The 27563-nt window shown below is 45.5% G+C and overlaps 1 protein-coding gene across 1 annotated transcript in view; it reads left to right on the top strand.

Annotated features, from left to right (window-relative positions):
- Positions 1-27563, top strand: part of INPP5D (inositol polyphosphate-5-phosphatase D) — a 53963-nt gene that overhangs the window by 18177 nt on the left and 8223 nt on the right. The window contains exons 3-18 of the mRNA XM_009947394.1: positions 9394-9544; positions 11614-11785; positions 13058-13198; positions 17970-18057; positions 18757-18837; positions 19015-19086; positions 19360-19483; positions 20623-20729; positions 21266-21368; positions 22181-22377; positions 23181-23298; positions 23806-23902; positions 25224-25362; positions 26039-26147; positions 26304-26392; positions 26629-26710. Of these exons, the coding sequence (XP_009945696.1) occupies positions 9394-9544; positions 11614-11785; positions 13058-13198; positions 17970-18057; positions 18757-18837; positions 19015-19086; positions 19360-19483; positions 20623-20729; positions 21266-21368; positions 22181-22377; positions 23181-23298; positions 23806-23902; positions 25224-25362; positions 26039-26147; positions 26304-26392; positions 26629-26710 (1870 nt within the window). The remainder of the gene's footprint in view (positions 1-9393; positions 9545-11613; positions 11786-13057; positions 13199-17969; positions 18058-18756; positions 18838-19014; positions 19087-19359; positions 19484-20622; positions 20730-21265; positions 21369-22180; positions 22378-23180; positions 23299-23805; positions 23903-25223; positions 25363-26038; positions 26148-26303; positions 26393-26628; positions 26711-27563) is intronic.

Below are 27563 nucleotides of genomic sequence, written 5' to 3'. Positions count from 1 at the left end.
CTACCCACACACTAAAGAAGTGCTAAAAAAATTGCATCAGATCCCCACGGATCTGCAGTCCTTGCTCATTCATCACCAACTCATCTGACTTGCACCCTGTAGCTAAATTTAACACCACTCCCTCATGTTCTGTCATGGAACTGTACTGTTGTTTGCTTGTTGTTGATGTAAATCTTATTTATTATAACACAGAGAAATGCTGAAAGGGTTGGTTGCTCAGGAGGTTTCTCTTGTTGCTGAGTTGGATCGTAATATGCTTTGTTGCCAAAATCTTTTTTGATGGCTAGAGTTTGAATGTTTTATTTAGTGTGAAGGACTACCTCAAGTACAGGCTGTCAATGCTGCCTACAATTGCTTGGTGATCTTACTAGCTTGTATCTAACTATATTAATTAGATGTTTGGCAATTAATATACTTTTGAGTGAGTGCTGGAGGAGAGTGGAATGGAGTCCTCAAGTAGGATCTGAGCGCATTATTTTTATGACCTATATCTTCATCTTGTGGTAGAATGCTGGTTCTATAGGTCCTTCACGTTCCAGAACTTCTAATATGTTTTTCTTCAGGATGTAGAATTTTAACAAGGAACTTGAGATAAAAATTTGGCAGCCAGCTATACTCTACTGAAAACTCCTTTCAATTTTCTTTCACTTCAACAGACTCTTTTAATTTGCAAGTGTCCCAGCTCTGCCATGGGAGCACTCCCTACCCATGAACATGACCAATCTTTGGGCTGCCAGAACGAAGCTTGAGTGGGATCACACAGAGGAAAACTCTTGCAGGGCCAGAAGAGACCAGAAGTGGCAGATATGACAATCAGGATCTTTTTAAGGTTAATTCAAACTGGGCTCACATTCCACACATAGAATGTATTAAGCATTCAAAACGGGGCATGAGCAAATTGCATTCTGCTTCCCAGGTCTTTTCCATGACATTGTGGATACAAAAAAGGGAGTTGACCATTTTGGCCAAAATTGGATCAGGAGGGAGTTCAGGTTTTAATCTGGATTTGCACTGCACCAGCCAATTTGAAAGTGAAGTCATGATGTGTCCTACTGCCTAGTTAGCAATGGAGGCAAGAATGCTTATTTGCACCTGATTGACTTGTTTCCAGCTAGCACAATAGGATTCATATTTCATGCACATATTGCAGGCAAGCAAAGAAATAGGTGCCGAACTTTAACAAATGTTCTGTGCACTCTAGTGTGAAAGAGAGTGAAAATCATTTAGTGTTCTCTTTTTTTTTTTTTAATACGTATAGTAAGAAAGGAATTGTGACACAGTGCTAGTAATTCATATACAATGTCTCTTGAGTCAGTATTACGCTTAAAGAAATGGAGCTTGTGGTCGAGGCAGTATATAATGGTATCCTTCAGTTGCATTTGAGCAACAGAGGGAATTTTATAGGATTGACAACGCAGTAATTTTCTTTATTTTTTCCTCTTTTAACTTAGATTTTTTTTTGCTGTTTGGATGTCTGATTTTCAGACAGCAACACAAGCTAAAAGTAACACATACTTAGTTGTTGTTAAATTGCAATTTCTTGTTTCCTTCCATGAATAATCTCTTTCAGAAATTCTGAAGCCCTCTTTCCCAGAACTCTGATTTCCATGATTTGCACTCAAAGTCTTAAATGTAAAAAGCCACTGTCCATGTCACTGAGAAGTGACATGAACAAACTTGAGCATCAGGACCAAACCGCATACAGAATGAGACAAGAAAGCCTTCATCATCTCTCATCTCAGAGGAGACAGGGACTATTCACCTTCCGTTCTCTCCAATGTTATCTGAGTTACGTAATTTACAGCTGCACTTACACTGTGCCATTCTCCCAGAAATTTGTATGATTTTTCCCATGTGAGGAGGTGCAGCTCCTGCCACCTGCCGGCATCCTCTTCCCAGGTTCCCTGGATTCCTCCCCTTGCCTCTTCTCTCATGCTCAGTTCATCTGCCGGAGACCTTCTCCTTGAGCATCTGAACTCCCGCGCCAGCTTGCAAGTTCCCACCACTTGTTAAAGTCCATTCCTTTACAGAACCTCCGTGTCATGAGATCCCCCTTTTCCTTAGCCATGTGCTTGCTCCTCTCCCTTCATGCTCCTAGTCAGCCCCATTTCTTCCCAGCCCCAGGTGTTGCATTCAAATTAAGAGTACATTTCTGGGTGGCTTGTATTTTGGGAAGTAGCTGTTTCTCCCAGCTGTGATTCCTGTCTCTGATCCCATTCCTGTGAAATGCTCCTGAAATTTCTTAGCACAAGATTTGATCTAAAAATAAGAATTTTGTTTTCTAACAAAACAAAATTGAAACACAACCAGGTTGTTTTAAAATGCTTTAAAAAATAATTTACTGGGAATTTCTTAGCTCTTAGGTTCAGCTCTTTAGTGAAATATAAAAACTTGCCTATATGAGAGCCAAAAGTAAATTTAAAAATGCCACCTAGACTTCCTAGCTAACAGACAGTCTTGAAGACAATTTTTTTCCAAACCAGAAAGCCTAAGACTTTTTTTTTTCCTCAAATCTAAAAGGAAAAAAGTTCCTGCCAGCCTTTCGCACCAAAGTAGAAATGACCTGATTTTCAGCTTCCATTTAAGCTGGTGGGTATTGCAAGAATTTTATAACTTTGAAAACGTATTGACTGTTACTGAAATGCCTATATATGGGTTTAAATACCTGTTTTAAGGCACTCTGGTTAGAAAAGATTGGCCTTAAGCAATATAACCAGATGACCAGTTTCCTAGTTCCTCCTTGTGCCTTGGCTCAGGAAAGGAAAACACTTCCTCTTCCTTCTGAGGGCCCCAGGCTTCCTGTGCCATCTATTTATACAATTGTTGTAATGAACCCCAAGTTAACCACTTCCTTGCTTGGCTTAGCATAGGCTTTACATCTTTTAAATCTCTTTTCACTTTATGTATTTATACACCACTTGTAGCTGCTCTTAAAGGTATGTTCAGAGCTGCTTCTCAGCAAACCCATATTTGGAGTATCTTTGTCAAGGTGTTCTGTCGGCCAGGTGGTATTCCTTGGCGATAATGAAGAGGAGGATACTTAGGTTGGGCCCTGTTGGCCTTTTTTGCACCAAATACAAAGGAAGATTAGATGATCTCAGCCCTACAAAAACCTGTTGACAAGTTTAGGTGGATAAATTTGGAAAGTGGATCACAAGATTTAACCAAAGATCAGTGATTAAAGGCTTTAGTCATACCTGTTTTCACGAAATTAAGAACTCAGAAGCTTATTCAGCATGAAGGCAGGAACAAGTTGTAGCCAGTTGTGTTAAACCATTGTACAGTGAGTGTCCAGAAGATGGAAGGGAAATTGATAACTGGGAGGATCTGCAGAATCGAGGGCAATTTCTGGAGGACAGGAGACACCAAGACATGCTGTGGGAAAGGAGGTTTCTGGCCAAAAGGAGTGGAGTCAGAAGGACATGTGGAAGATCTGAGAGTCCGTGGTTTGGGATGCAGTTGGAATGGCTGGGCTGGTCATGACAAGCATGGGTGTGTTCAGTTTTACCCATTGTCTTCAAGGATATAGCGGTATCTGGACAAAGAGGCAGCAGGCAGATTTGCAGAGGGCTTTCTACAGTCACCGAATTAGGGCTGGCAGGAGGCCTCGTGAGGTCTCTGAGCCTAGCATTTGCCCTGTTTTCAGGCTGGAGCAGGATCAGGTGCTCACTAGCCAGCTGTGAGGAATGCTTGAGTACTCTGCACTGCAATGCTTCCAGAAACGTGGACACGCACTCTCCCTGCATAGCCCGCCTTCACTGTCTCTGCCTGGTGAGGTTCCTTGACATCTAGTCTAAACCTTCTCTGCTGCAAAGCAAGCCAACCACATCTGCTGTCCTTGGGGGACTTGCAGCACAGCTGGTTGCCATCTTCTTTATAAAAGAACTTAAAACTTGTAAGACTGCTGCTGTGATGTCTCCAGGCTGTCCCTTTGCCAGACCATACCAGTCCCTTTCTTTTGAGCTTTCCTTGTAAATCACATTCTCCAACTCTTCAGCCGTCCTCATAATTTTTCCTTAGGACTCTCTATGGTATTTTTACATGTTCCTTAAAAAGTGGTGCCCCAGGCTGGACACAGCAGTCCAGCTAAGGCCTTATGGCACTAACTACATTGGAAGAATTTCCTCCTGCATCTCATATGGCACTGCCATTAATAGGTCTTAGAAAGATAGCCTTTTTCTGATGCAGTTTCCCATTGTAAAATTGCTACGCGGTCTCTGAGTCACTACTATCCAGATTCCGTTGTGTAATTCTGCTGTTTTATGGACTGTTCCATGTATTGCATTTGTTCACTAGGTATTTCATTTCTGAATGTTATGGCTATCATCAGCACAAAGCTGAGGTACCGGCAGTGATGCTGGAGGAGTCACCCGTGGAAGGAAAGCCTGCCCTCCACCCCATTCTGGTGTCCTGTGAGCACGTTTCTGGGGATGTGGTGTGTTGCCATGGAGATGACACTTGCCATCCATGTTTCTAATGACTTGAAACAATTCGTTTCGCAATTAAAACAAGATCTATCCTGTGATAACCCTGAGGAAATAGTTACTTACTAAACGAAGGCGGGCGGGAAGTGGATTTCATTGTTGTGCTCTGCTCAAGCGGCTCCAGCTTGCTCTGCGCTGCCCCATCCTACTCTGTTCTGTTTGCAGTGCCCGGTTCCACGTCTGCTCCCTGTCTTAAAAACCGCAGCAAGTTTGCATAAAGTTTAGGCTCCAATTTGCCTCCCTCCTGACATCCAGTGTGGTAGTCTCAAGGACATTTATTCAGAGTGCACCATCAGTCCATTTTTTGCTAATGTGCTCCGCAACCAGATGCTGACTGGCTCAATGCTGGTATTATACTATCCAACACTGCTTTTCCTTCCCAACCTAGAAACCTTTGCCACAAGTTCAAGGGTGAAGAAAGCATATATCCTAGCTGTATACTACTTTCCTTGCTTGCTGGCAGTGAAAATTGTTTGACCAGCTTTCAGGTAGGTCATCTAGCAGCATAAGCGCTAGCTACAACATTACTGAACCAGGTTTTCTGGGTTAAACTTATGCTATGCAGGCACCATCATTGCAGTCCTGGGCACTACTGGGCCAGGAACGTGCTGCAGCCTGGGGGATGGTCCTGTTGCCCTGCAGTTGGTAGCAAAGTTACAGGCTGTTGGATTTGGAGGGGCTCACATGGCACTCATCACTGGTGGTACTTGAGCACCTTGCAGTTGTGTCAAACAATGTGACTAATGTCTGTCACACAGGCTTTGTTCTCATCCTTTCCCCAAGGGGAGAAGCAAGTGCAGCAAGGTCTTGCTTTTACTGCTCTCCCTTCCAATTTGAACAACATATAGTTTTTGCTGTGCCTCTGTGCAGAAGGATGTGCCTCTGTGCAGCATGCCCCACTCTCTCAGGTGGAGTGGGGTAATTTGGGGGGTGCCTTGAACAGAGAGGAGCTCATTTTGTAGTGCAGGCAAATAGGCAGAGAGGGTTGTTGGGCACTGCGTTGTGCTGGAGAAGCACAGCCCTTCCCACACACTTCCTCTGTTGAGGTCCCTGCAAATAATAACAATTATAATACAAAAGAAAATGAGTGAGAATAATCCAGCGATCTTGCTTTCACTCTAGTGATGGCAAAGCTGATGTGTAGCGAGGCGGTGCTGCTGCTGTGGCTTTTGTGGTGCAGAGGAGGGCCCTTGGGCTCCCCCACCATGAGCAGGCGCTCAGCAGGTTTGAGGCTCCCCATTCTTCCCTCTGTGCTTGGCCATGGCTGGTTGGAGCTCCCAGCCCCACCAGTTCCCTGTTTCATTATTGCAGCTCTCACTGTCTCTGTGCAGCTGCCTGGGGGATGTGTTCAGCTTCCTGCTGAATTCTGTCTTAAAATATGAAAGTGCCGTCCTTTATTTTTACTGTGTGCCATGGGGAGTTGGTCCTTTTTATCCTGAATGGACTTGGGGAAGGTGGGCTTTTGGAGGAGCTGGCACCGCCGGGGTAGAGACTGCCTCTCTTTGGGAATGAGCAGCTGGATTCAGATGCATGCAAAGACCAACTCTTCCACATGGCCACAAATCCCAGTTATCCCGGAGAGAGGAGATAGCAGGGCTCATCAAGAAAGGTGGCTGGAGGTGATTGGCTGGCTGTCTGACCAGCCGGCTGAGCTACCATGGTGGAAGGGGTGCATAAATGATGGGGCCTCTCTGCACGTGCATCTCGTTAGCCTACATGTGAGCTGGGGCTTGTGGCCACTCCAGAGAATTTGAGCTGGACCACAGGCTTCAGTCCACTTTTGAAATGCGGTGCAACGAGTTAGAGGAAGGAGGCCTGTTACAAAATGCTGCTGCTTCTGGTTACCACAGAGACCAGCATGGTTTCAGAGACTGAACTATCCTTGGCAGCAAAAAGTGCTAATTCAGCCTTTCCTCCCACTTACATCAAGGCTTCATTTGGCCTTAAAAGAGCTGTGCAGGGCAATCAGTCTTCTTGCAGGCGCCCTGGGGGAGAGCAGAAGCTGAGAGGCAAAACAAGGCTGAGAAGACAGTGTTTGGGCACTGGGGATGGGAGGGGTGCTGTGCGGGGGTGGAATGGGCGTTGCGGTACAGTCATCAGTCAGGGGGTTCTGGGGAAGCGGGCAGACAGTAAGGTCTTTGGCAAGTGAAGCAGGTAGGAGTGTGAAGACGACTTTGGAAAGAGGAGGAGCAGGGTAGGCTGCAGTATTTTAAGAGGTGGGAGAGAGCACTGATGGCAAAGCTTTCGTCCTACAAAGATGCAGATAGCAAACCCTGACCATCCTGTTTAGCCTCAATGTGTTTTAGGGTCTGACTGTGCACCCTGATAGGGCTGATGCCTTTTTTCAGTTGCCCTTTGGGGTAGCTTAGGGCAAAGCAAACCATCACAAGCCTTATCTCTCATGAGCTCCAGCGCATCTATGGGTGCTGTAGGTGGTGGGCAGACGGCAGTCCGGGCAGATTAATTCCGGAAGATGAACACTGCCATGGGCTGGGCATGAAGGCTGAACATGCTGCCGTCCTGCAGTCAGCGCTGCTAACAGTGCACTCTGGGCTGCCAGGAGGACTGCTGGTCACAGCTGCATAGTCATAAAAATGGGGATTTCAGAGCAGAGGAAGGTACTGCAGGGAAGATGAACTGAGAAACATGGAAGCAGGTGGCTGAACTATTCCAGGTTTGTCCTGATGCAGCACTGTGACTTCAGGATCCTTTCATATGATGGATTAGAGCCGAGCGATTTTTTTTCCTTGATGGTTTCTCCTGATTCCTAGCCTTCACAGTTGGCATCAAGAAGCAGAAGAGTCTGGGAGGACCAAGATGCTATTTGCATTAATTGATGTAAAACAGAAGTCATTCTGATATTCTGAGTTTGTGCTGCTCTAGCAGAGCAGGATCTGGCCTATGCTGTTACAGTCCTGTGAAGTTTTAACCAGCGATCTGTTTCAACACCTCTGGCCTCACAAAAATATTATCCAGTGTTTGCCCAAGCACCACTTTCGTGCTGAACACAGCGTTTTCCAGTGTATGAGAATAATAAATCTTGGTAAATGCAGGAACACTTGGGAGACAGAAGAAGAGGCTGTACAGGCAGAGCTCTCAGAAACATCGTACATAGTTGTTATGAAAATGTGTCTTGCTGTGCCTTTAAAGACATGCAGGTCTAGTTAAAAATTAAAGGTATTTTTGATGGCAGGCCTGAGGGCACTGAAGGCTTCAAATGTGGTTCAGTATTGAAAGCACTGTCCTAATTTTTGGCCTGAGATTTTATTTTTTAGGAAAATTAAAAAGAAATCTTGTTGTTACTAGAACTGAAGACATTTTTCTGTGTTCTTCTCACTGTGGTTTATGCTAGCATTTCTCTTGTTTAATCTCTTGGTTTTGCTACATTTGTCTTTTAAACAAAATAGTTCACAGATAATAAGAAACTGGGCAAAGACAAATGGCAGGTATCAAACTTGTATTACATTTTTTTTTTGTGTGTTAATTTTTACAGCCAATAATTGCAATCCAAAAAAGAAATTTAAATGCCCTGCCTGTTAGTCAGAGGCAGAATGTCTGAAGTGTAGCTGTAACAAGTTATTTCAAATAGGAGGCAAAGCTTTAATTTGTTATTGACTAACTGTGTTTCCTGTACAAAATCTAGCTTTATGCATGTGAAATAGTGTGAGTCAAGCCTACCATTAGAGTGACCAGGTCTTACTTTTGATTGCCCACTGCTGCTGAATCCCCAGATGTGAACAGTTCCAAATGTTGCTCTTTTAAGTCAAGAACAACAGTCTTGTGGGGCTGGAAAACATCTGTTCTGCATGGTTCTGCCCCTGCTCCTTGATGTTTTGCTGCATGTGTAGACAGGGCCTTCTTGGATTGGTTTCTCTAGGAAAACTTCTTGTCCAGAAAGAGAGCACTCTTCTAGAAAGAGCACCCCTTGTGAAGCTTCTCTAACATGTTGCTGTTGCTTTGGTTTTGGATAGTACTTAAGTGCATTTCTGGATGTAATGCAGAGCTCTTTCTTTTGGTCAGGAGGTCTGTGCTAAGCTATGACAAATCATTTCTCTGTCCCTGGTACGGCTGTTGGTTGAAGCAGCGGGGAAGAGCTGCAGAGGTGGCAGCTGTTCCTGCCTGGTGAATCCAGCAGATTTACTGGTCATGCTGATGTGTAGGTATAATTGCTCTGAAGCTCTGCCTCTGAAGACCTCTAAAATGTTATCCCTGTGTATGCCCTCTGGAAGTATCCATTTCCTGAGATTAGTGACCAAGGCTGTACTAGAAACAGGTTTAGTCACAGTTAAAATTCAGCTGGCAAGCTCGGTGTTATGCCTGATGCTTTTACAGTCCTAGCTGTCCCTTCAGCTTCCTAAGTCTTCATCTGAGCATTTTTTTACATGGCAGTGCCTTGCTAGATTGTTTTGTTTGAACCTAGTTCTGAGCCTTTGAATCCCAGAAAGGATGCTAACGTCTAGATTTAGACATGTGTACCTTGCAATTTCACAGAAAAATTCTTCCTTGATACCACAAAATATAACATAGTCCAGGGGTTTTGTGCTCAGTAGAAGAGGGAATGGTAAATTAATTCAAGAGAATTCTTTGTTTTTAAAGTCTTCCTTTGCCTTGAAGCCAAACACACTGAATTAAATGAGAAATATCTTCCATTTGGCTTCAGTGAATCTTTGAGGTTGCCGTTTTTGCTGACACTGGCTGGAATGTGTATGTGCATCTGTTTCTGTTTGTACTGCAGGAGTCATTCTGCACAGAACCTGTGGTCAGATGGGCAGTGAGAGCTGGGCTGGCTTTCTCTGGACAGCAGTAGTGTTTTTTTTCTCTCTCTATGACTTTGCTTCTCACGGAGGGAAAAACAGTCTTTCTGTGGTAGGAAATCCCAGACCATGACAGCCTCTGTATTTTGTTTCAGGCATCAGAGGGTGTTCCCGTGAAGTATTTCGAGAACTTGGAGGAACTTATAGAATTTTACAAGAAGGAGAACATGGGTCTGGTATGGCACCTCAAATATCCAGTGCCGCGGGAAGAGGAGGAGGCTGCAGATGAACCAGAGGAGGATGCTGGTAAGAAACCCATGATGTGACTTGGTGATGCAGACCCTTGACATTTAACTCTGGACTGGAGATATGCAGTCTAGGCAGGAGCATGTCATGCAATAAAATGGAGCAGGGAATAGATACCCTGAGCTGGCAAGACACTGAGACAGTAAATCCTCATGGCTCTGAGGTGGTGCTGCATCTGGAGCACCATTTCAGCTCACCTGAGGGGATACATTGAGACTCTCTGCAGAAGTATATTCTATCAAGGGCAGGCTGACTAATCTGTTGTCCTTATCTGGACTCAGGCTGGTTTATGTCCAGCCATCTCACATGTCGCTGCACCCCTCTCCCTGTGTTGCATCTCTAGGGCCACGTCTCGGCAGCAGAGATCCTCCCTTAGAGACTTGGAGCCCATCTCTCTGCAGTACCACACATCTGCAGTTGCTGTTGGTCATCTGAAGCTCAGGCTCCCTTATCTGCTCTGATCTAGAGGACGTTTCTGACAGTCATAACCAGAGGGCACAGATCCTGCAGTGGCAGACAGTCTAACTCTATGCATAGAGGCAGATGTATGATGAAGAGATGTGACTGGCACCATCCCAACTATTTTACATGAAATGTCACTGTGGGTTCCTGACACTCACTGGTATTTGATCATTCCCTGGATTTTTCCTGGATCATCCCTTGGATCTGTCATTGTTCTCCTGAATCCCAGGGGAAGGTCATGCCCACAGAGCCATCCTTCCTGTTCTTTCTGACATCTGTCCAGAAATAATGAGCATTACAATAAAACTTGTCTGAAGTTCATAGTCCTGTGACAGAGAGACAGGCATGTGCACTAAAGCAGATTGATGTGCCTGTATACATTTATGCAATCCAATGGATCTCTAATAGGAGCTGGAAGATTTTGGTATGCCGTTCTCACGAAGTAACAGAACAAAATTTTGCAAAGATGCTCACAAAAGATGTTCCTGGTTTTTGGCCAGCTGCACTGAGTATCCAGCTCTCAGGGCGGGGGAGGGAACTACAGCAAAAATAATATACAGAGAGGAGAGCAGCAGGGAATGAAGCTCTAGCCAAGACTAAGAGCCTTTAGATGAAGTGACATTAGCACTGTGGCTGGGCTCTTCACATACAGAATTTAATTTAAGGCACTTTTGTGCCGTTGTGCTGGAGCCATGTAGGGCCTATGGATGTCTGGCCATCTTGCATGAAGAATTGCAGAGGTGGAAGATGAGCACCCAGACACCCTGCAGATGCACCACCCAACTGTGCTGTTGCTCAGTGCTGCGGTGATTCTGTGAATGACAGCTGCTGTCAGGGAGTTGTGGGTATCTTTTTGTAATGAAAATTCCACCATTAGAAAATAACCAAACAAAACCTCACAACTCAACCAGCTATGTATGACAGGTGTAAGAAAGTGTTGGAGCAATAGTTACAAAAAGAAAGGCCACCATAGTTGGGATAAATAGAGACGAACAAACTCTTCTCCCAGGAGAGAGAGGTATGCTGAGCAGCAGGATGACAGAGCAGAAAAACCCTTTGTGCTTCCAACTTGATGCCCACAACACAAACCAGGATACTCAGCCCCTCTGTATTGGATTATGGGGTCTATTTTCTCCATCTATGTTTGCTTACTTTAGCTGTTTACTTCTTTCCATCATGCCCCTCCATCCATTCTGCCCCAGTAGCAGATCTCCATGATAATGGTAATGCTATGGATGAGGTACAGCTACATTCTCTAAGCATTGTATTCAAAGTAACTAATTAACCTTCATAGCTGCTATGCAGACGGGACAGTCAAACCGACTCAGATGAGGTTACACTGCCAGGCAGAGGCATATGCTGCCTGCACATGACGTCCAAGCATGGCAGCTCAGCCCACTGGTCTCACACCACTGACATCCCTGAGAACAGGGCTGGGCCAGTACCAAGCTCTGAGCTTTCCAGCTCTGAAATTAGAGGCCTTTCACAAGGGATGGTTTCTGCAGTGACTGCCACTGCGGTGCAGACTCTGCCCTGTGGGTGGGTGAGGGGGAGGAGGTCAAATTGCCATGCTGAGATGACTGTGCCTTTCCATTTCTCCTTGCCAGACCTGGTACCCACGCCTCCTATCCTGCCCCCACGCAACATCCTCATGGCATTGCCGAGCAGCGAGACAAAGGAGATACCTTTTCTCCCTGAAAACTTCAGGGTGGCAGATGTTAATAAACTGTCCCTTTCTGAGACACTACTCCAGCGACTGCAGTACCAGGACACAAGCAGGTGAGGATGGCAAGTCACAGGGCTGCAGAATCAGCCGTCAGCCCAGTTCTGTACTTTCTAGGCCTCCCTGGGACAGCTGAGGACCTGTTTGATTCAGTGAAACTACTCTTAATTTATACTACCAAACGAAGAACAGAATCATATTTACAGTGCGTTGGCTACTTTTTATAGTCCAATTGTCATCTAGAAAAGAATACTTTTCTGAAGTATTAAAATCTCCAACAGACTTTCTCCACTGAGGTATAGTTTTCTAATATAAAGGATGGTAATATCTGAGAGAACTTGGTGTATTAGCTATGTGCCTAAACTGCAGATGATTCTATCAGAAAACACCAGCCAGTCCTCAAACAGAATAAACTTGTGTGTGGATTTCCAGGTTACTCATACTTACTGATTTACTTCAGTTACCGCTCTGACTTATGTTGTCCCACATGCTAGCTGTGTCAAATCTGGACATGCACTGCAGCCTTAGAGGAAGCTGCATGACATTTAGTGACCAGATCTGCAAAGTTTAAAAAAAAAAAAAAAATCAGAAGGCATGCTTCCTGTCAGGGCAATGGGAGGCTGGGAACAAACAGTGGTCATGCGTGGCAGCGTAGGTCCTGCTGTGGTGGCCCGGTAGCAGCTGGCTGACTGGGAGACACCAAGTTTTGATCAGCTGCTTGCACCATTTCATCTGCTAAGCAGCCAGATGGGGATTTTTCTGCATTTGTCAGGGCACAAAACAGCACATAAAGTCTGCCTGGTTCATCCTTCCTTGTGGTGCTGGAGTCCAGGCACCACTGAGACAGGGAGAAGGGAAGCATCCCATAGAGCTCTGTGGTCTCAGCCCCCTAAGACTGTTTTTGATTCTTTGGAATAAAACCTTCAAAGTGAGACTTGGTGAGATGAAAGGGATGCTTCATCTCCCCAGAGACCCTGGACTGCTGACTATTAACAACCTCACAGCAGGCTGGCTTTACCTGCCAAGGCTAACAATCCCACCATGGCTTTGGCAAAGCCAGGCATCACAACACTTCCCCTGGTATGGCAGCTCAGCAGTCAAGGAGGAGAGGATTTGGGGTGGGGAAGGAGGAAGAGAAGAAGGTGTCAGCAGTGTGGTGGGGGATCCATGGTCCAATTCTGAGAACTGCATATTTACACTGAAATCCAAGGCAAACTGCCCCCCATCTATCTGTGCTGGCAGTGGAAGTTCCAGAAAAATAATAAAGCTGTCTGATAATCGGTTGCAGAGAGAAGAGCTGGCTTTTGACCTGTCTGTTTCTTTCACAGTGTCTCCGACGAGCATCTTAAACTCATCCAGGATTACCTGCGAGTTCACATCATCAGTGACTTTGAGATGGTGCAGACTGGCTCAAGCAATCTTCCTCAACTGAAGAAACTACTTACAGTTCTTTGCAAAGGACTTTTCAGGTAACTATAAGCTGGTTTTCAGAGATCAGAGCATAATGCTGTAACGCTGTAGTCTAATGTAGGATCCACGTGCATGCATTCAGAACCTGCATTTCTGACATAGGAAATTGGCTTACCCTCAAAAATATTATATTTATATCTCATGACCTGTGATTCTGGTCCAAAGATGTGAAATCTATATAAAAGACTACAGCTCTGACTGTAGGCGGTTTCAGTCAGTGGAGTATTATTTTTTTATGCTTTGTTTAGAAAGAAACAAAAAAAAAATGCACTAACCTATTAACTGCATAATTTGGTAATGCATAAATGACACCCACAGAATTGTCAAGCACATGTCGTTTATAGAAACAAGCACATATTGGTGTATAACTATGTTTTAAACACTGATTTTTCCTTCCTGCTAATCCTGGAGTGATTCCACTGATGTCAGTGAAGTCCAGCTCAAATGAAAAGAGAAATGAGCCTGAACTCTACAAATTTTACCTCTTCTGTTTATAGGACTTCCAGGTCCCAAATAGGAAAACTGTGATAGGGAACTAAAACTTTGCAGAGCTCCCTCTTTCTCTGCTGAAGGATGTGATTTCCCCTCTTGCTGCTTGTAAGCAAATGGGGAGATTAGTCCACACTTCTCCAGAGATCTTAGAGCACTCTATGGCAGAGGGGACATTCTTCCACACTTGTATCTGTGGCTTGCAATATCCTTTTCTCCAGTGTATTTAGAAGTGAGGCTGATAGTGCTACTGGTCTGATCTTGTTCTCCCAGAACTCACTGAGGCTGAAGAAAGGGCTAAAGTGAGGGATGGATACTGCTGATTTGCTTGGCTTTAACCCATGGAAGGAAGGCAGGGAGTGAGTGAGGTGCTCGGCTGCTTGGGACCACAATTACTCCTCTGAAGTGGTGAGCACTGTGCGTGTTTTACCAGGCAAAGGGGGACGAATATGCAGTCCTGCTCCTTCTGCCAGAAGCCAGCCTCCCAGAGACAAGCCCCTGGCAGGACTGAGGACAAGTTGTGCAAAGAGCTGCCCTTCTGCTGCGCCCTGCTTGAGGGTTTTGCTTCTCTACGCCCACAGAGGGGGAGACACAGGTGGCTAGCTAAGAATAAACCTGAACAATGGAAACTTAAAATCTAATGAAATAACAAGTGAGAGTTTTGTGCTACTAAAATACCTCCAGTAATGCTGTTCTGATGATGGCTGGCTTTTTCCATTTCCAATTTCTTATTCCACTTCACCTTATCTGGGTTTCACAACCCTACTCCTCATAAATGTACATGGGATGGCAAGAAAGGAGATGCAACAGGGCCACAAGCCTCTCAAGTGCCAGCATACCTTTTACGTTTCCAGATTTTCTGCAGGTTTTTTTGTTGACTAGACTTTGCAAAGCATCATCCTAGAACAGAGCTGGGTGAGTTCTTCTGCTGGTGGAAGCCTGTTGAGCACAGGGGCACTGCACCACAGCAAAGGGCAAGCTGGCTGCCCTCTGTCCTTCTGGCGGCTGCATGCAGCTATGGAAATGTATGTCCTCATGCAGTTTTCCCTGCCTTCCCCAGCATTTTTTTGCCATACCTGCACATTATTTCAGTTAGATGGAGCTGCTTTCTTTTTTTTTTTTTTCTTTTTTTTTTTTTGGTGGAGGTCCAGAACTGCACGCTGTTTTCAGTCCCAGTCAGATCTCTCTGAGGAACCTCTCCTCCTCTATGTGGATTGTCCCATGAATCTCTGCTATCCAACCAAAGTATTTGTTTAGCTTCAGCTGGCTAATGGATGCTTGGGTATCTTATTGTTTTCTGCAGTCTTAATCTCCGAGGTTGTCTGGGGTTTTAGCTTACTTCCCTTATCAGATTTCTGAACTCAAATTTAATCAGTGGCATTACCTAAATTTAGTTTTGATTTACCTCATCTTTATTCCACTGTCCACTATGCAGGGGTTCCAGCTCAATATACAGGTAATTCCTAGGCTGCTTCTCAGTAGCTGTGTCCTCTTTTTCTTCATAATGTTCAATTTCATTATTTTCACAATATTTGAGAATAGGTTAACAAAACAAATAAACAAGAAGAAATGTTAATTGGCATGGCCTGATCTCTTTCACTGAAGCTGAAGCTCCTTTGAATTTCCTGGCACTGCTGAGGGTTAAGAGTGTGCAGGCAGACACTCACGTGGCTGAGCTGACCCTGGCTGTTTGTGAGCCGCATTGATTTGCTGTGAATCTGAAGTTTTCGTGATGCTGTATTCTGGCTTCTTCCAGCCTCCCAGAGCCCAGCTGTGCCATCTTTCAGGGTCACTCTCAGACACACTACTGTCACTGTGAAAAATGAGCATCCTGATGCCCTTTGGTTGACTCACTTCTGTGTTTTGATACCAGGCTGTGGGTAAGCACTGACTGCCAATGTTAGCAAGGTAGAGGGGATGTATACTGGAGGTGCTCACTGATTAGGAGAAGGGCTGATGGGATTGGGAGAGGAGCTGGGCCAACTGTTTGTTAAAGTCTGTGCCTTTTGCAGTTTGTGTATTATCCACGGACAGGTGCAGGACCCATTTCTGACCAAGGAGCTCAAGCATAGCTGGGCCACAGCAGACCAGGAGTGCAGAGCTTGTGAACTCTTTCTCTTGCCCTCCCCACCACTGATCCCTGATTAATTCATCAAGGACCAGACCCCTATGTGTATTTCAGACATTGAAAGCTGGTTTTAACTCCGCTGGAAGCTGCTACTACCTTCTAGGGCTAGCTGTGCCAATGGGGTCAGGACAGCCATGGCACATCATCTTATCAGAGCCTGGGGGACAATGGGACAACCGCTCCTGGGAGAGGCTGTTCACTCTGGCAGCTCTTGTACTAAAAATGAGAAACAGAGACTTGTAAGGCTGATGGGTACTTTTGTGAAGCATTCAATGCTAAAAGAAATTGGCATACAAGGGTTCTCTTAGCCAGAGGAATCCTCCCGGTGCTGGAAAGCTGACTCATGGAGAGCTTGGTGCCAGTGCAGCAAAGAGCAGCAACTACCCATGCAAGTGGACTTTGTTCAGAGTTTCCTACCAGCTTTAAGTGAAAAACACTAATAGTGGCTTATTCAGCCTGCTACTGTCTGAAGCCATCATTTGGTCATCGATCACTGCTCTGCATGCTCCTGTTTATTCTCCCTTACTGGACAATTTGCACATACAGCTTTTAAGGCAGCTTTTCAAGCACTTGTGATACAGCACTTGTGCAATTGTATGTAGACACACAGGCTTCTGACACCTCAATGAAGATCACTACATATATTTGTTTTATACTATCAAGAGAAGAAAACAAAAGTAAGTGCAATTAAAACCACTTTGTGGTTTTGTTGAGTTTGAATGCCTTCAGATGCTCTTCCCCCATCCTCACACGCATGCCACACGTTGCACTGTACAGTAAACAGAGGGCAGTTTTCCCATGAGAAATAATTTCTGAACTACTTCAAGCAGCTGCTGCTCTGTGTTTTCGAGAGGTGGCCTACATGTCCTGCACTCTTGGTCACGGTAAATATCCTTCATTCTTTTCAAACTGAACTTCACCCAATGCTTCTGCAACTGCCTGCATCCTCCTGGAGTCTGACTCTGTGCCTGCAGGAATCAACAGGAGTCTTGGGTTTGGGGCCAGAGCCATTTGCAGTGGCACTGGCCCTACGTGATTCAAAGCTAAATAGTGGTGTTGGAGGACTAAGTTTAGCAGATCCAGATTCCTACAAGCGTCTTGTAATTCTGTGTGCCCCATGGCAAGTCCTTCAGACTGAAATTTCAAACATGAGTGCTTAATTTAGGCAATTAATCATCCATGGTTCAGCACCTAGACAAATATCGAATCTTCAGACAGTCAGGCATACTTTCACTTTGCAGCACTTTCCCCAGCAAACAGGGAGTAAAATCCAGTCCTTTCAGACTTAGGAAAGTGAGGGAAATCATTAATATCCACTGTTGACTAGGCACAATGCAAGCATCCTAGCACTGCTCCCCACCATCACCTTCCTTTTGACCTGCGTTCCCTGGCTGCTCTTTCTGTGATAAGTCTTGTCATTATTGGAGCGCGGCTTCTGTGCCAAATTCATACAACAGCATTTTGACAAATGAGCATCCTGTGGAATCTAATTGGGAAACGCTGAAGGAATCTCACTGTAATGTGTAGACGGTTTCCCCTTCGAGAGATTAAAGGCTGGCTCTTCCACCCCCTCACTGCACCCAGCCCGTCTTTGTCATGTGAGCTGAAAAATCTAAAAATTAGTTTCCTCTTCATGCAGTGTCCCCAGCATCCTGCATCAGCCTCAGCAGCTGCGCAAGACCTGTGCAAAACCAAGCTGCTCCTGCCACTGCGGCATTCATAGGCACCAAACTTCACTGGGCTTTGAGATTTTTGAGTGCACTTTGATCTATGAGTTGGCATAGTTGGGTTGATGCTGGTTTTACCAGTGTCCTCAGGTTTGGGCCAGACTGGGACATCTTTCTGGGGAGATTTAGGAAGTTACCGCCTCCAACAGCCAGCATGCCATTGCAAGGCAAAGTCAGCAGTCTAACTCCAAGCTGCCTTCGTTGGCAGTGTCACTAAGGCAGCTGAGAAGTGCTCTCATCACCCATCCCACCAACTCAGAGGGCAGTAAGCAGCAGAGGACAAGAGCATGGCATATGGTGAGAGCAGGCCTAGAGTGAATGGGTGCCCGTAGTCTCTGCTGCATGGCTTTGTCCAAAGAGACCAAGTGCTAACCTGCCCGAGGACCCGACCACAGCCTTAGACCTCTGCCATGTCTCTGTTCCCAGTGAAGCCTCTAGGACCTTCCCATCTCTGGAATCCATCCAGAAGGTGTTTGAGCAGCAGCTGCACCCTGGTATCCATCAGCGCTCACAAGTAAGTTGGCTGGAAGGTGGGAAAAGAAGAGAGAGGAGTGAGGGTGGATGCCAGCATGGGGGGAGGGAAGGGTTCTGGATCAGTTACTACTTCTGTTTTCTCTAGCCTCTTTATGGCTGCAGTGCAGAGGGCACACAGTGAGTTATATCCCCACAGTTTCACTTATCCCATAGTCCCCTCTGCCTGCTCCCCTTTCCTGCCCCAGGGGAAAGTGTAGTGAACTGCCTGAGGACTTTGATCTCCCCATTCTACCTCAGCCTATGGGCTAGCACTGCACATTTCTCTTTCCATAAATGTCACTCCTGGATGTTTCACTGCCAAATCCTTCCTTCCACTAGCCCACTTAAGTCCCATGATGCTCCTCTCCCTGTCAGTAGCCCAGACAACAAAAAGTCCAGGACTTTTTCATGCAAACCTGTCCCAGCAGCAAGCCGACTCCCTTGCATGCCCAGCTGCCTCTAACCTATTGACAAGGTTTGCAAATTTGTCCTTCCACCTTCCTGTACTTCTGCATGTTCAGCCAAACTGTGTGCTCTCTGGCTGCCCATTACAGATTAGAGTGGCAGAGGCACAAGTGCTGCTCCTTGCTCTGTGTGCGAGGTGTTCCCGGGGCAAGACTGCTGCGCTTCCAGGCCATGCTCTGTGGGTTTGGTAATTACGTGTCTCTCTCTCTTTTTGTTTCTATGTTGTGTTTATCAGATGCTCAGTGAAGCTAGTCCAGTCAATATTGTATTGAAACTCAATCAGCTGATTTCTTTGCTGTCTTCCATTGAAGAAAAGGTAGAGTTTTAAAGCTATTTTATATTATCTTCTTGTCATCTTTTGCCTCTAGTTTTGCTTCTTGTTCATCATCAGTGCAATCCATTGCTACAGTAAGTTTTCTTTGCTCTGACGTCATTACTCTCAATGTAGTGCAGAATCACCAAATGCAATTTATACACATAAATTCTTTTACAGGTGAAAACAGTGTTGGTTGAAGGTCCTGATTCAACACACCGGCGCTCCCTTATCCCCCCTGTTGTTTTTGAGGTAAATGTACTTTAACAATGCTGATCACAATGTGGAAGGAGAGTAATGCAGATTTACGTTGGTATCTCAGTTCCTGGGAAATTTGCTGTGCTGCCACACAGCACAGAGATAACAGCTATTCCTGGATGCTGCTTAGCACCATGCAAATGCTTAAGAGATGTCTAGTGAGATAGGCATAATGATATGTGTCCATGAATTCAGGCAAGTGTTGCATTTGTAATACACGTGACTGAAGTGTAGAAGATCACTTATGAAAAATCTGTTTTCCAATAGGTGAAAGCTGACTCCCTAGGAATTTTCTCAAAAATACATCTCAAGGTTGATGTGGAAATGGGAAAACTGATTATCAAGAGGGCTAAGGATGGTCCAGAAGACAAGTTTTATACCCACAAGAAAAGTAAGATGCTTAAGGTCACAAATGCTGGACTAGACTCTCGATCCCTTGGGTGATGGGGAGGGATTCCCTTTGGCCCTACTGAGGGCAAGGATTGGCCCAGAGTGCAAATATTTCTGCTAGGTCCTGGGTGTTGTGCAAGGCTCCAGTCAGTCTAGACTGCCTATCCCCAAAGCAGCCTGCAGAGAGCAGGGAGTCAATACCGGGGTAACCAGCTTTCACTGGTTGTTTTAGACCTCGCCTCCTGCTCTAAATGAAGACAGTGGTAGCAGGACTGCAAGGGAGCAGCTTTTGATAGAAGATTCCCTGTAAAGCTGGTCACAATAGACCCATTTTCTACTGAAAAGCAATGTCACTTGAAAAAAAAAACCCACATTCTGCAAGAACATACTGACTTCTGTGATGATTTTTGATGGTAAAAAGCCAGGTACTCAGTTTCAATAACATTTTTCAGTGAATTTCCCCTTGATGTTTGTTTTGGTTTGGGTTTTTTTTTTTGATATGTGAATCAGTATCTCTACTGATAAGCAATGCCAGTTTGGTCTGTGAAGGCTTAATTCAAACAACTTCCCTTTTTTTCCTGTTGTGTTTCTGAACAGGCAGCTCACTGAGATTGAGCTGAACAGGGTAGGATTTATCAGAGAGTGAAAAATGATGCCCTTGGGTTCTCTCCTGACAGAAAATCAATATGTTGCTGGCAGTGATTGAAAAGAGTATCTTTCATGTATGGTTTTCTCCACCTGGTGTTCATAATTATTTAAGTGCTATTTTAGATGGAGTGGAATCACCTTTACTACCAAATGAGGTTTTACCTCCTCTTTCACAGATGGGGAAGGAATATATGTAGGCTGGCTCAGGATACAGAGAGATTGCCTGCAGGAAGCCAAGGCTTCACTTCGGACTGTAGTGCTTGGTATGGACATGAGCTTCAGGCAGAATGAGTTTTGGGAGTCCTCTCCAGAGTCCAAATCTATTCCTGTAGGGAACAGGATTAAGCAACATTAACATGTATTTATGTGGGGCAAAGTGAGCCTTAGACATAAAAGACTATGTAAGTCCTGAGCCTGTGAGCAGGGTCTTGTTGGTTTTGGTGGGATTCTAGTTTCAGTGACTGCAGCTCATGACACCCAGTCTTTGTTTAGTCCTGCAGCTTATCAAGTCCCAGAAGGTCCCTAACAAACTGGTGATTGTGCTGGAAACAGAAAAAGAAAAAACTCAGCGGAAGGAATATGTTTTTTCTGATTCCAAGGTACATACACAATGCTTCCTTCCTGCCAGTCTGGAGTGGGTAGCTGGGTGGGAATGGTACAAGGGGAATTCCTTGGCAAGAAAGGGAACTGCTGAAGGACAGCAGTTGGCTTTGCAAAAATGAAATTTCTCCTTTGTTCTGGAAACGTCCAGAAAATGGACAAGTGTACTGTGTAAAAGGAGATACTGGAGAGGGCAACCTAGGTTGCTGTCACTGAGGCAGGAGAACAGAGTGTCAGCAAGCAGTGAGAAAAGGCAAGGAGTTGTGTGAGGGTAGCTGCAAAAAGGTTCATATAGACAAACAAGAGGGACGTCTAGGCTTTCTTCTGACCAGCTCAGCACTTGTTAAAATAATGCACAAGCCAAGTGCCTAAGAAAGTATCACAGGAAAGACATCCTACTTGAAGATTTCAGGATAGTGGAGAGCTAATCTGCCCTTCAAGTCTGCTGGGAATTTCCTGGTTCAGCTAGTTTTTCAAGAGGTCATGCTGGAGGAGTTAAGCATCTCGTTAATTGTCTCTGCTTCCCCATGTCTAGAAGAGAGAAGGGTTCTGCCAACTTCTGCAGCAGATGAAGAACAAACACTCAGAGCAACCAGAGCCTGATATGATCACCATCTTCATTGGGACCTGGAATATGGGTATGGGCCCCTTTCTGACACAGGCGTTCCTTCAGACACTTACCAAAATGAGTGCTTACCTGCCATAATGAGCTCCAGACACAGATCTGTACACCAGGGTTGTCTTCCACCGGGGCAGAGGAAGAGCTGATCTCTAGGCTTTTTCTTGCATGCAGTTTGACGCTTTTCATGGTTCCAGTCAAAGGACCATGAAGTTGGCCCTGATGGGTACTGAAGGATTCCTCCAATGACAGGGAATTGTGGCTGGCACAAAGCTGGTGCGGCAGTGTATGCTATCTTCCACCTTGCAGAAAGGACAGGAGCGATTCCAATAACTGCCCATCAGCTGCTTCTGAACCTGTCCAGGGACTGTTTGTGTCCAGCCTGGGAAGTGAGATGAGTATCTCCTATAGTTAAAGAAGTGGACAGGGTGTAGTTGAGGACAGTGGAATTTAACTTATTTTTCCCATTTTAGGAGGAAAGCCTGGTTCAGCTGCTGTAAGCTGAGCTGTCTGTGCTTGGTCGTACTTAAGGGGTAAGGTAAAGGCAGTGGCAGACCAGGAGTACAGCTCCCTACCTTTACACTTGGCTAGCCTTGGCCTTGGTTAACTAGTGAAACAGAGGAAGATGGTCAAAGCAGTCACTCCTTCATCAGTGAGTCAGGTGGGGTAAACATCTTTGTCATCTCAGAATAGTGTGCCCTGGCTGATATAAAACTGATACGGAACAGAGTGAATGTGAAGCCTATTATTTCTGTCCCCATGGGTTGTCTGTATCTTGGGTTTGACAGAACGTGCTCTGACTTACTCTGGTGTTTGATTTGTTAATAAAAGGTGCTGCACCTCCCCCAAAGAAGATCACCTCCTGGTTTCTCTCCAAGGGGCAGGGGAAGACCCGTGATGACACTGCTGACTACATTCCTCATGACATCTATGTGATTGGCACCCAGGAGGATCCCCAAGGGGAGAAGGAATGGCTGGAGACCCTGAGGCAATCCCTGCAGCAAATCACCAGTATCAGCTTCAAAGTGGTGAGAGGTTATTCCAGCTATTGCACGTAACTCAGGCCTATAAGGAGAGTACATGTCGTGCAAATAAAGGAGACCGAGGAATAAGTGGCATTTTTCCTACACCTCCTCCCTTCCCTTTGTTGTCATTGCATTTGGATGAGGGAGAGTGAACAGAATCTGTCTGTGGACTCCATGAGATCCTCCCCTAGAGCTGGCTAGATGGGCATATGGCTATGGACAGTGACCCCACCACCACCAAAGCAGGGACCCTGCCATGAAGCTCCTCTGCCTGCCAGCCTGGGAGCAAGGGGCAGATGCTGAGCACCTGAATCAAGTGGTGGTGATATTTTGACCTTCATAAAGGAGGAGACCGTAAAACTTTGAGACAGCTGTAGCCTAGATCTCACCCTAGGCTATTGCACTTTCAAAATAGGGTGTAGCTGCACACAGTCACAATCATAAAAGAAACTGAACCTTATTAAGATCATGTTTGGACATTTCTGAATTTCAGTGATGTCAAGAAACAAATCTAAGCATATCTGGAAGGCCAGAGGAGAGCAGAACTTACAACTCTCATGGTGACTGGGAAAATGTATTTTATGCATCAAAGCAATACCAAGATTAACTGGAAAACAGCACTAGAAAATAGCTAAAAAAAATAGCTTCCTCCCACCTTTGATTAAAATGACTGAAAGCATATCCTGAGCACAGGAAGAAAATTTGTGTAGGAGAAGTACTACAGAAGCAGTCAGGAAGGCTGCAGCTCCACCGTAGCTCCACAGGTATGTGCAGAAATATAACCTCTAACCTTCCCATCCCTGCAGATAGCAATCCATACCCTCTGGAACATCAGGATTGTTGTACTGGCCAAGCCAGAACATGAGAATCGCATCAGCCACATCTGCACAGACAATGTGAAGACAGGCATCGCAAACACACTGGGTGAGGAACAGACCTGGTTTTGTCCAAAGGACTGAGATCTCTTCAGCCTGTGCCAATACTGTCTTTGAAATGGAACAGCTCTTTCTCCACAACTCACAGTTATGTGACATTAGTGGTACTAAAATTATATCTCACTAGCACTGATTATATCTTACCCTGTAAGAGAGAAAATCTATTTGTGTACTTAGTGCATATATATATGTGTGTGTGTATATATATATATGTACATATTCCCAGCAAACACCTTTGACTGGGTATTGGATTGCTCTTTGTTGGGTTTCACAAGAAAATTACCTTTCCCTTCAATTAATTTTTTTAGCATCCTTAGAAAATTTGTTACCACAATCTGTGCTGTATGTACTAATTCTTTCTGTGATGATTAAGTCAACTTATTTCTCTTCTCCATCCTCCACTTCACTTAAGACGTGCTAGGTGCTTTATTATCTTTGTTAAACTCAGCCTGGAGGTGGATTGATTTCTTGAAGTTTTTGGCTCATCTTTTTCCAGGTAATAAAGGAGCTGTGGGGGTGTCATTCATGTTTAATGGAACCTCCTTTGGGTTTGTTAACAGCCATTTGACTTCAGGAAGTGAAAAGAAAAACAGGTAAGATACATCCTCCCCTCTCAAAAATGGATGATGACCCAGGGTGAAATTCTCTGGGCCATATTTGGAAGGAGGTCCCACCAGACAGTCACAAGCATGTTTTCCTGACCATAAAAAATTGTTAAACGTCTCCTGGGAGGGCAACCTGTGCTAAAGACACTGCTCACTGTGTCACCATTTAAATGAGGGACTTCTGCTATATGGCCATATGCCATGGGTGCAGGTGAAATGGACAGCAAAATTATTTCGGAGCCGAGTGTAAATGTCTTGCACAACACTGGCGTGACCTGTCATGCAAGCCCAATATATGAGGAAAACAGTTCCCTGATCTACAGTGTTTTGGAGAGATGTGGAAGGCTTTTCCCACCCCAGAATACCGTGCTGAAGGAGACTGTCTGCATCCTCACTGTAGGCAGTGCTGTGGGCACGGGAGCTGTGGTGCACCCTGGGGCACAGCTGAGAGAGATCCTGCTAGGCGGAGCATGCTGTCAGGAACACCAAGAGGGAGAGGCATGTAGCACAGAAATATCTCCACGGTGGCTAATTCTCTATACCCAGCTGTGAAATGAGTTTCCATGGTCTAGGCAGGTTCTGTGATCTGTGCCCACGCTGGGAGGAACTGGAGCAGTTGGAAGGAGTGGTTTTGAAAGCAAAGAGGACTTGAAATGAAGAGGTTGGCTTTGCCATCTTTCCCAGTCCAAGACCCAGAAAACAGATGGTGTGGGATTTCTGCACGGGGTCTTTGCCACTAATGGAGTTAACTTCTATGAAAGGGTTCCCCAGGGCCTGGAATAGCTGCCAAAATCTAGTTATGTGTTTGCTGCTGGAATCTGAAGGCAAAAATCTAATGCTGGGTTTCTAGGACATGCAGCTCAGAAAAGCACAGCCCCAGGAGGCAACAAAAGTGGCTTTAGGACAGCTTTTCTAGCCTTTCAGTTCAGGTGGAAACAGTCTGACACCCAAGGTAGAGCAGCCCGGAGCTGCTGTAAATGCCACTGCCCCCTCCTCACAGCAGGCTGCCCTTCTGCCCCCCAGCTCCCCAGGCCACACACAATACAAGCTGCCGCATGAGAGCTGTGCTGCGTTACTGGTTGCGTGCAGTAGGTTGGCTCACGGGGAGACACTGAGCACATAAAGTGGGCCTGTCTGCTGAGGCGCAGTGCGAGGCAGGGGTGGCAAGTTCTCGGCTTCTGATCTGCTCCTCTCTAGATGTTGAACCAGATCGGTTCCTGCCTGGTAAAGCGGCAGTCTCTGCCAGCCCAGGCATTTAGAAATTGCATGGCAATTTAGTATGTCAGGCTGATGTTTCTTGTCTTGACAGACGCAACCAGAACTACACAAACATCCTGCACTTCCTGACACTGGGAGATAAGAAACTGAGTCCGTTTAACATCACTCATCGCTTTACTCATCTTTTCTGGCTGGGAGACTTGAACTACCGCGTGGAACAGCCCCCAACGGTTAGAGACTCTGCGTGAATCCCTGGAGAGAAAAAACACTGTGTTGCTGTAGAAGTGCGATCTTTTTCTAATCTAGGGCAACATGGCAGAAACAGGGGAGGCAGAAGGGTTCCCCCAGAGCACGAGTGTGACACCAGTTGAGGGAGAGTAAAGAAATCCCATTTGCTCTCTCCAAGGATTCTTGGACCCAGAAATGCTGTCTGGCACACTTTGCTGCTCCAGGCAGCATTGCTTCCCCAGACCTCCCAGCTCTCCTTCCCACTGTGAACAAGCATCTGTCCCTGAACAGCTTGATACAGAGATTGCCTTTCTGCTTTATTTGGTTAGTTTTTAATGGCTCAGAACAGGCCTTCAGAAACAGGCAAGCCGTAATAAATACTGGGTAGGTTTCAGTAGGCAGGAGACAACAGCAAGTCTCGTGTTGATGTGCATCTGGTTGTGAGTGTGCATGTGTATGCTTGTGTAGAGGATGTATGGGCATTTTGATGCCTGTTTTGACAGACAGATGTTCAGCCACACAGCAAAGACTGGGGCCTTTCCATGAAGGGAAAGGGGGAAGTGGCAGTGGGTGTGGCTCTGTGAAACAGTTCAGAAGCACTTGCTGGCTCACCAGTGAAGGGAGTGTTTATAAGAAGGTTTTGCATCATCTGCAGCTCTTCTGTTTCCCTGTTGGCAGGAAGCAGAGAATATTATCCAGAAGATCAGGCAGCAGCAGTATCCGGAGCTGCTGGCTTTTGACCAGCTTCTCATAGAGAAAAAGGATCAAAAGGTGTTTCTGCAATTTGGTAAGATTGTGCGTTTGTTGGCAGGTTCCTCTCCCATTTCGAGCAACTTTCTCTGACAGACTTGATGTGAGGCAGGGTGTACAGAGCAGCACCTGTCTTGCCCAGATGAGGGTTCTCAGTGGGCCAAACTGTAACAGAGCTATCTCTCTGTTTTAGAGGAAGAAGAGATTACTTTTGCTCCAACCTACCGTTTTGAAAGAGGTACCCGGGAGAAGTATGCTTACACCAAGCAAAAAGCTACAGGGGTAAGTGTAAACTGATTTCCCTTCAGAAGTATATGGCAAAGTATGGAAAGTAACTCCTACAGAAGAAAGTGACCTAAACCAATCTCTGCATTTTCTGCCCTCGTAGTGTTTTGAAAGGAGTCAATACAGACAAAAACATGTGACACAAATATACGGTCCTTGGACAAGTGAATTGGCTGTTCTTTTCTGAACTGGTTCTTTCTTATTCTTGACATCACTTCTCCTTTGGTTTGCAGATGAAGTACAATTTGCCATCCTGGTGTGATCGAGTGCTTTGGAAATCATACCCCATGGTGCACGTTGTGTGTCAGTCCTATGGTGGGTAGATAACAGATTGTAGATAGCAAAGCAATGAGTCTGAAACGGAAATGATTCAGAGCAGAGTCTGTAGGATCTCCCTGCACTGCCAGACACTCAGCGTAGAGGGACCTGATGTTAAACCAGGCAGAGTGGAGCCAAATCCCTCTGCCTGTAACCTTACAAGGCTGGGAATTAATTCTGTTACTCTTTTATATCCAGGATACCACTCAGACAGCTGTAGCTGTCCACCTTTAAGGCAGGCTCGAGAATCATTTTACACCAGTTATTTCTTGGCAACAACAACTTTCCCTGTGCAGTTACCACCAGGAGGTCCTTACCTGATGGTGCCAGCAGGGCAGACCCTGTGTACACAGTCCAGACTGCAGAGGCTGGAGCTGCAAACATCTCTCCTCTATCAAATCATATTCCAGAAGGACTGTGTGGTACCAAGAGCCTGTTCCCTTTCTTGCTGAGAAGCATCACAAAAGTGCAGTGCAGGGAAGAGAGGAAACCCACAAGACCTGTTTAAAAAAAGACTTACATGCTAGTTCCTGAAATTTCATTGACTATATGTAGGACCAAGCATCTGAGTATGATGTTGATGGTTTCCTATGCATGGGGTTGAGAAGAGGACTGTAGAAGTCTCTTGGGGGATAAGGTGGACTGATCTGACCATAGAGTCTGTGATGATGAGGTATGTGGTCAAATAAACACCTCTAGAAAGTCTGGTATTTGCTTTTATACACCATTCTGGCCAATGGACTGGGCTTGCTGGAACTCGGTGTGTGCTTAGGTCAAGTCAAGACCTTGCTCATTCACTGTTAATTTTGGGCCACGAGTTGCTCTGTAGCACTGACGTAGCACCAGTGTA

This window comes from Leptosomus discolor, chromosome 7 (genome assembly GCF_034619465.1).
Source record: "Leptosomus discolor isolate bLepDis1 chromosome 7, bLepDis1.hap2, whole genome shotgun sequence".
In the NCBI taxonomy this organism is placed as follows: Eukaryota; Metazoa; Chordata; class Aves; order Leptosomiformes; family Leptosomidae; genus Leptosomus; species Leptosomus discolor.
This window is presented reverse-complemented; position numbering and strand designations above follow the sequence as displayed.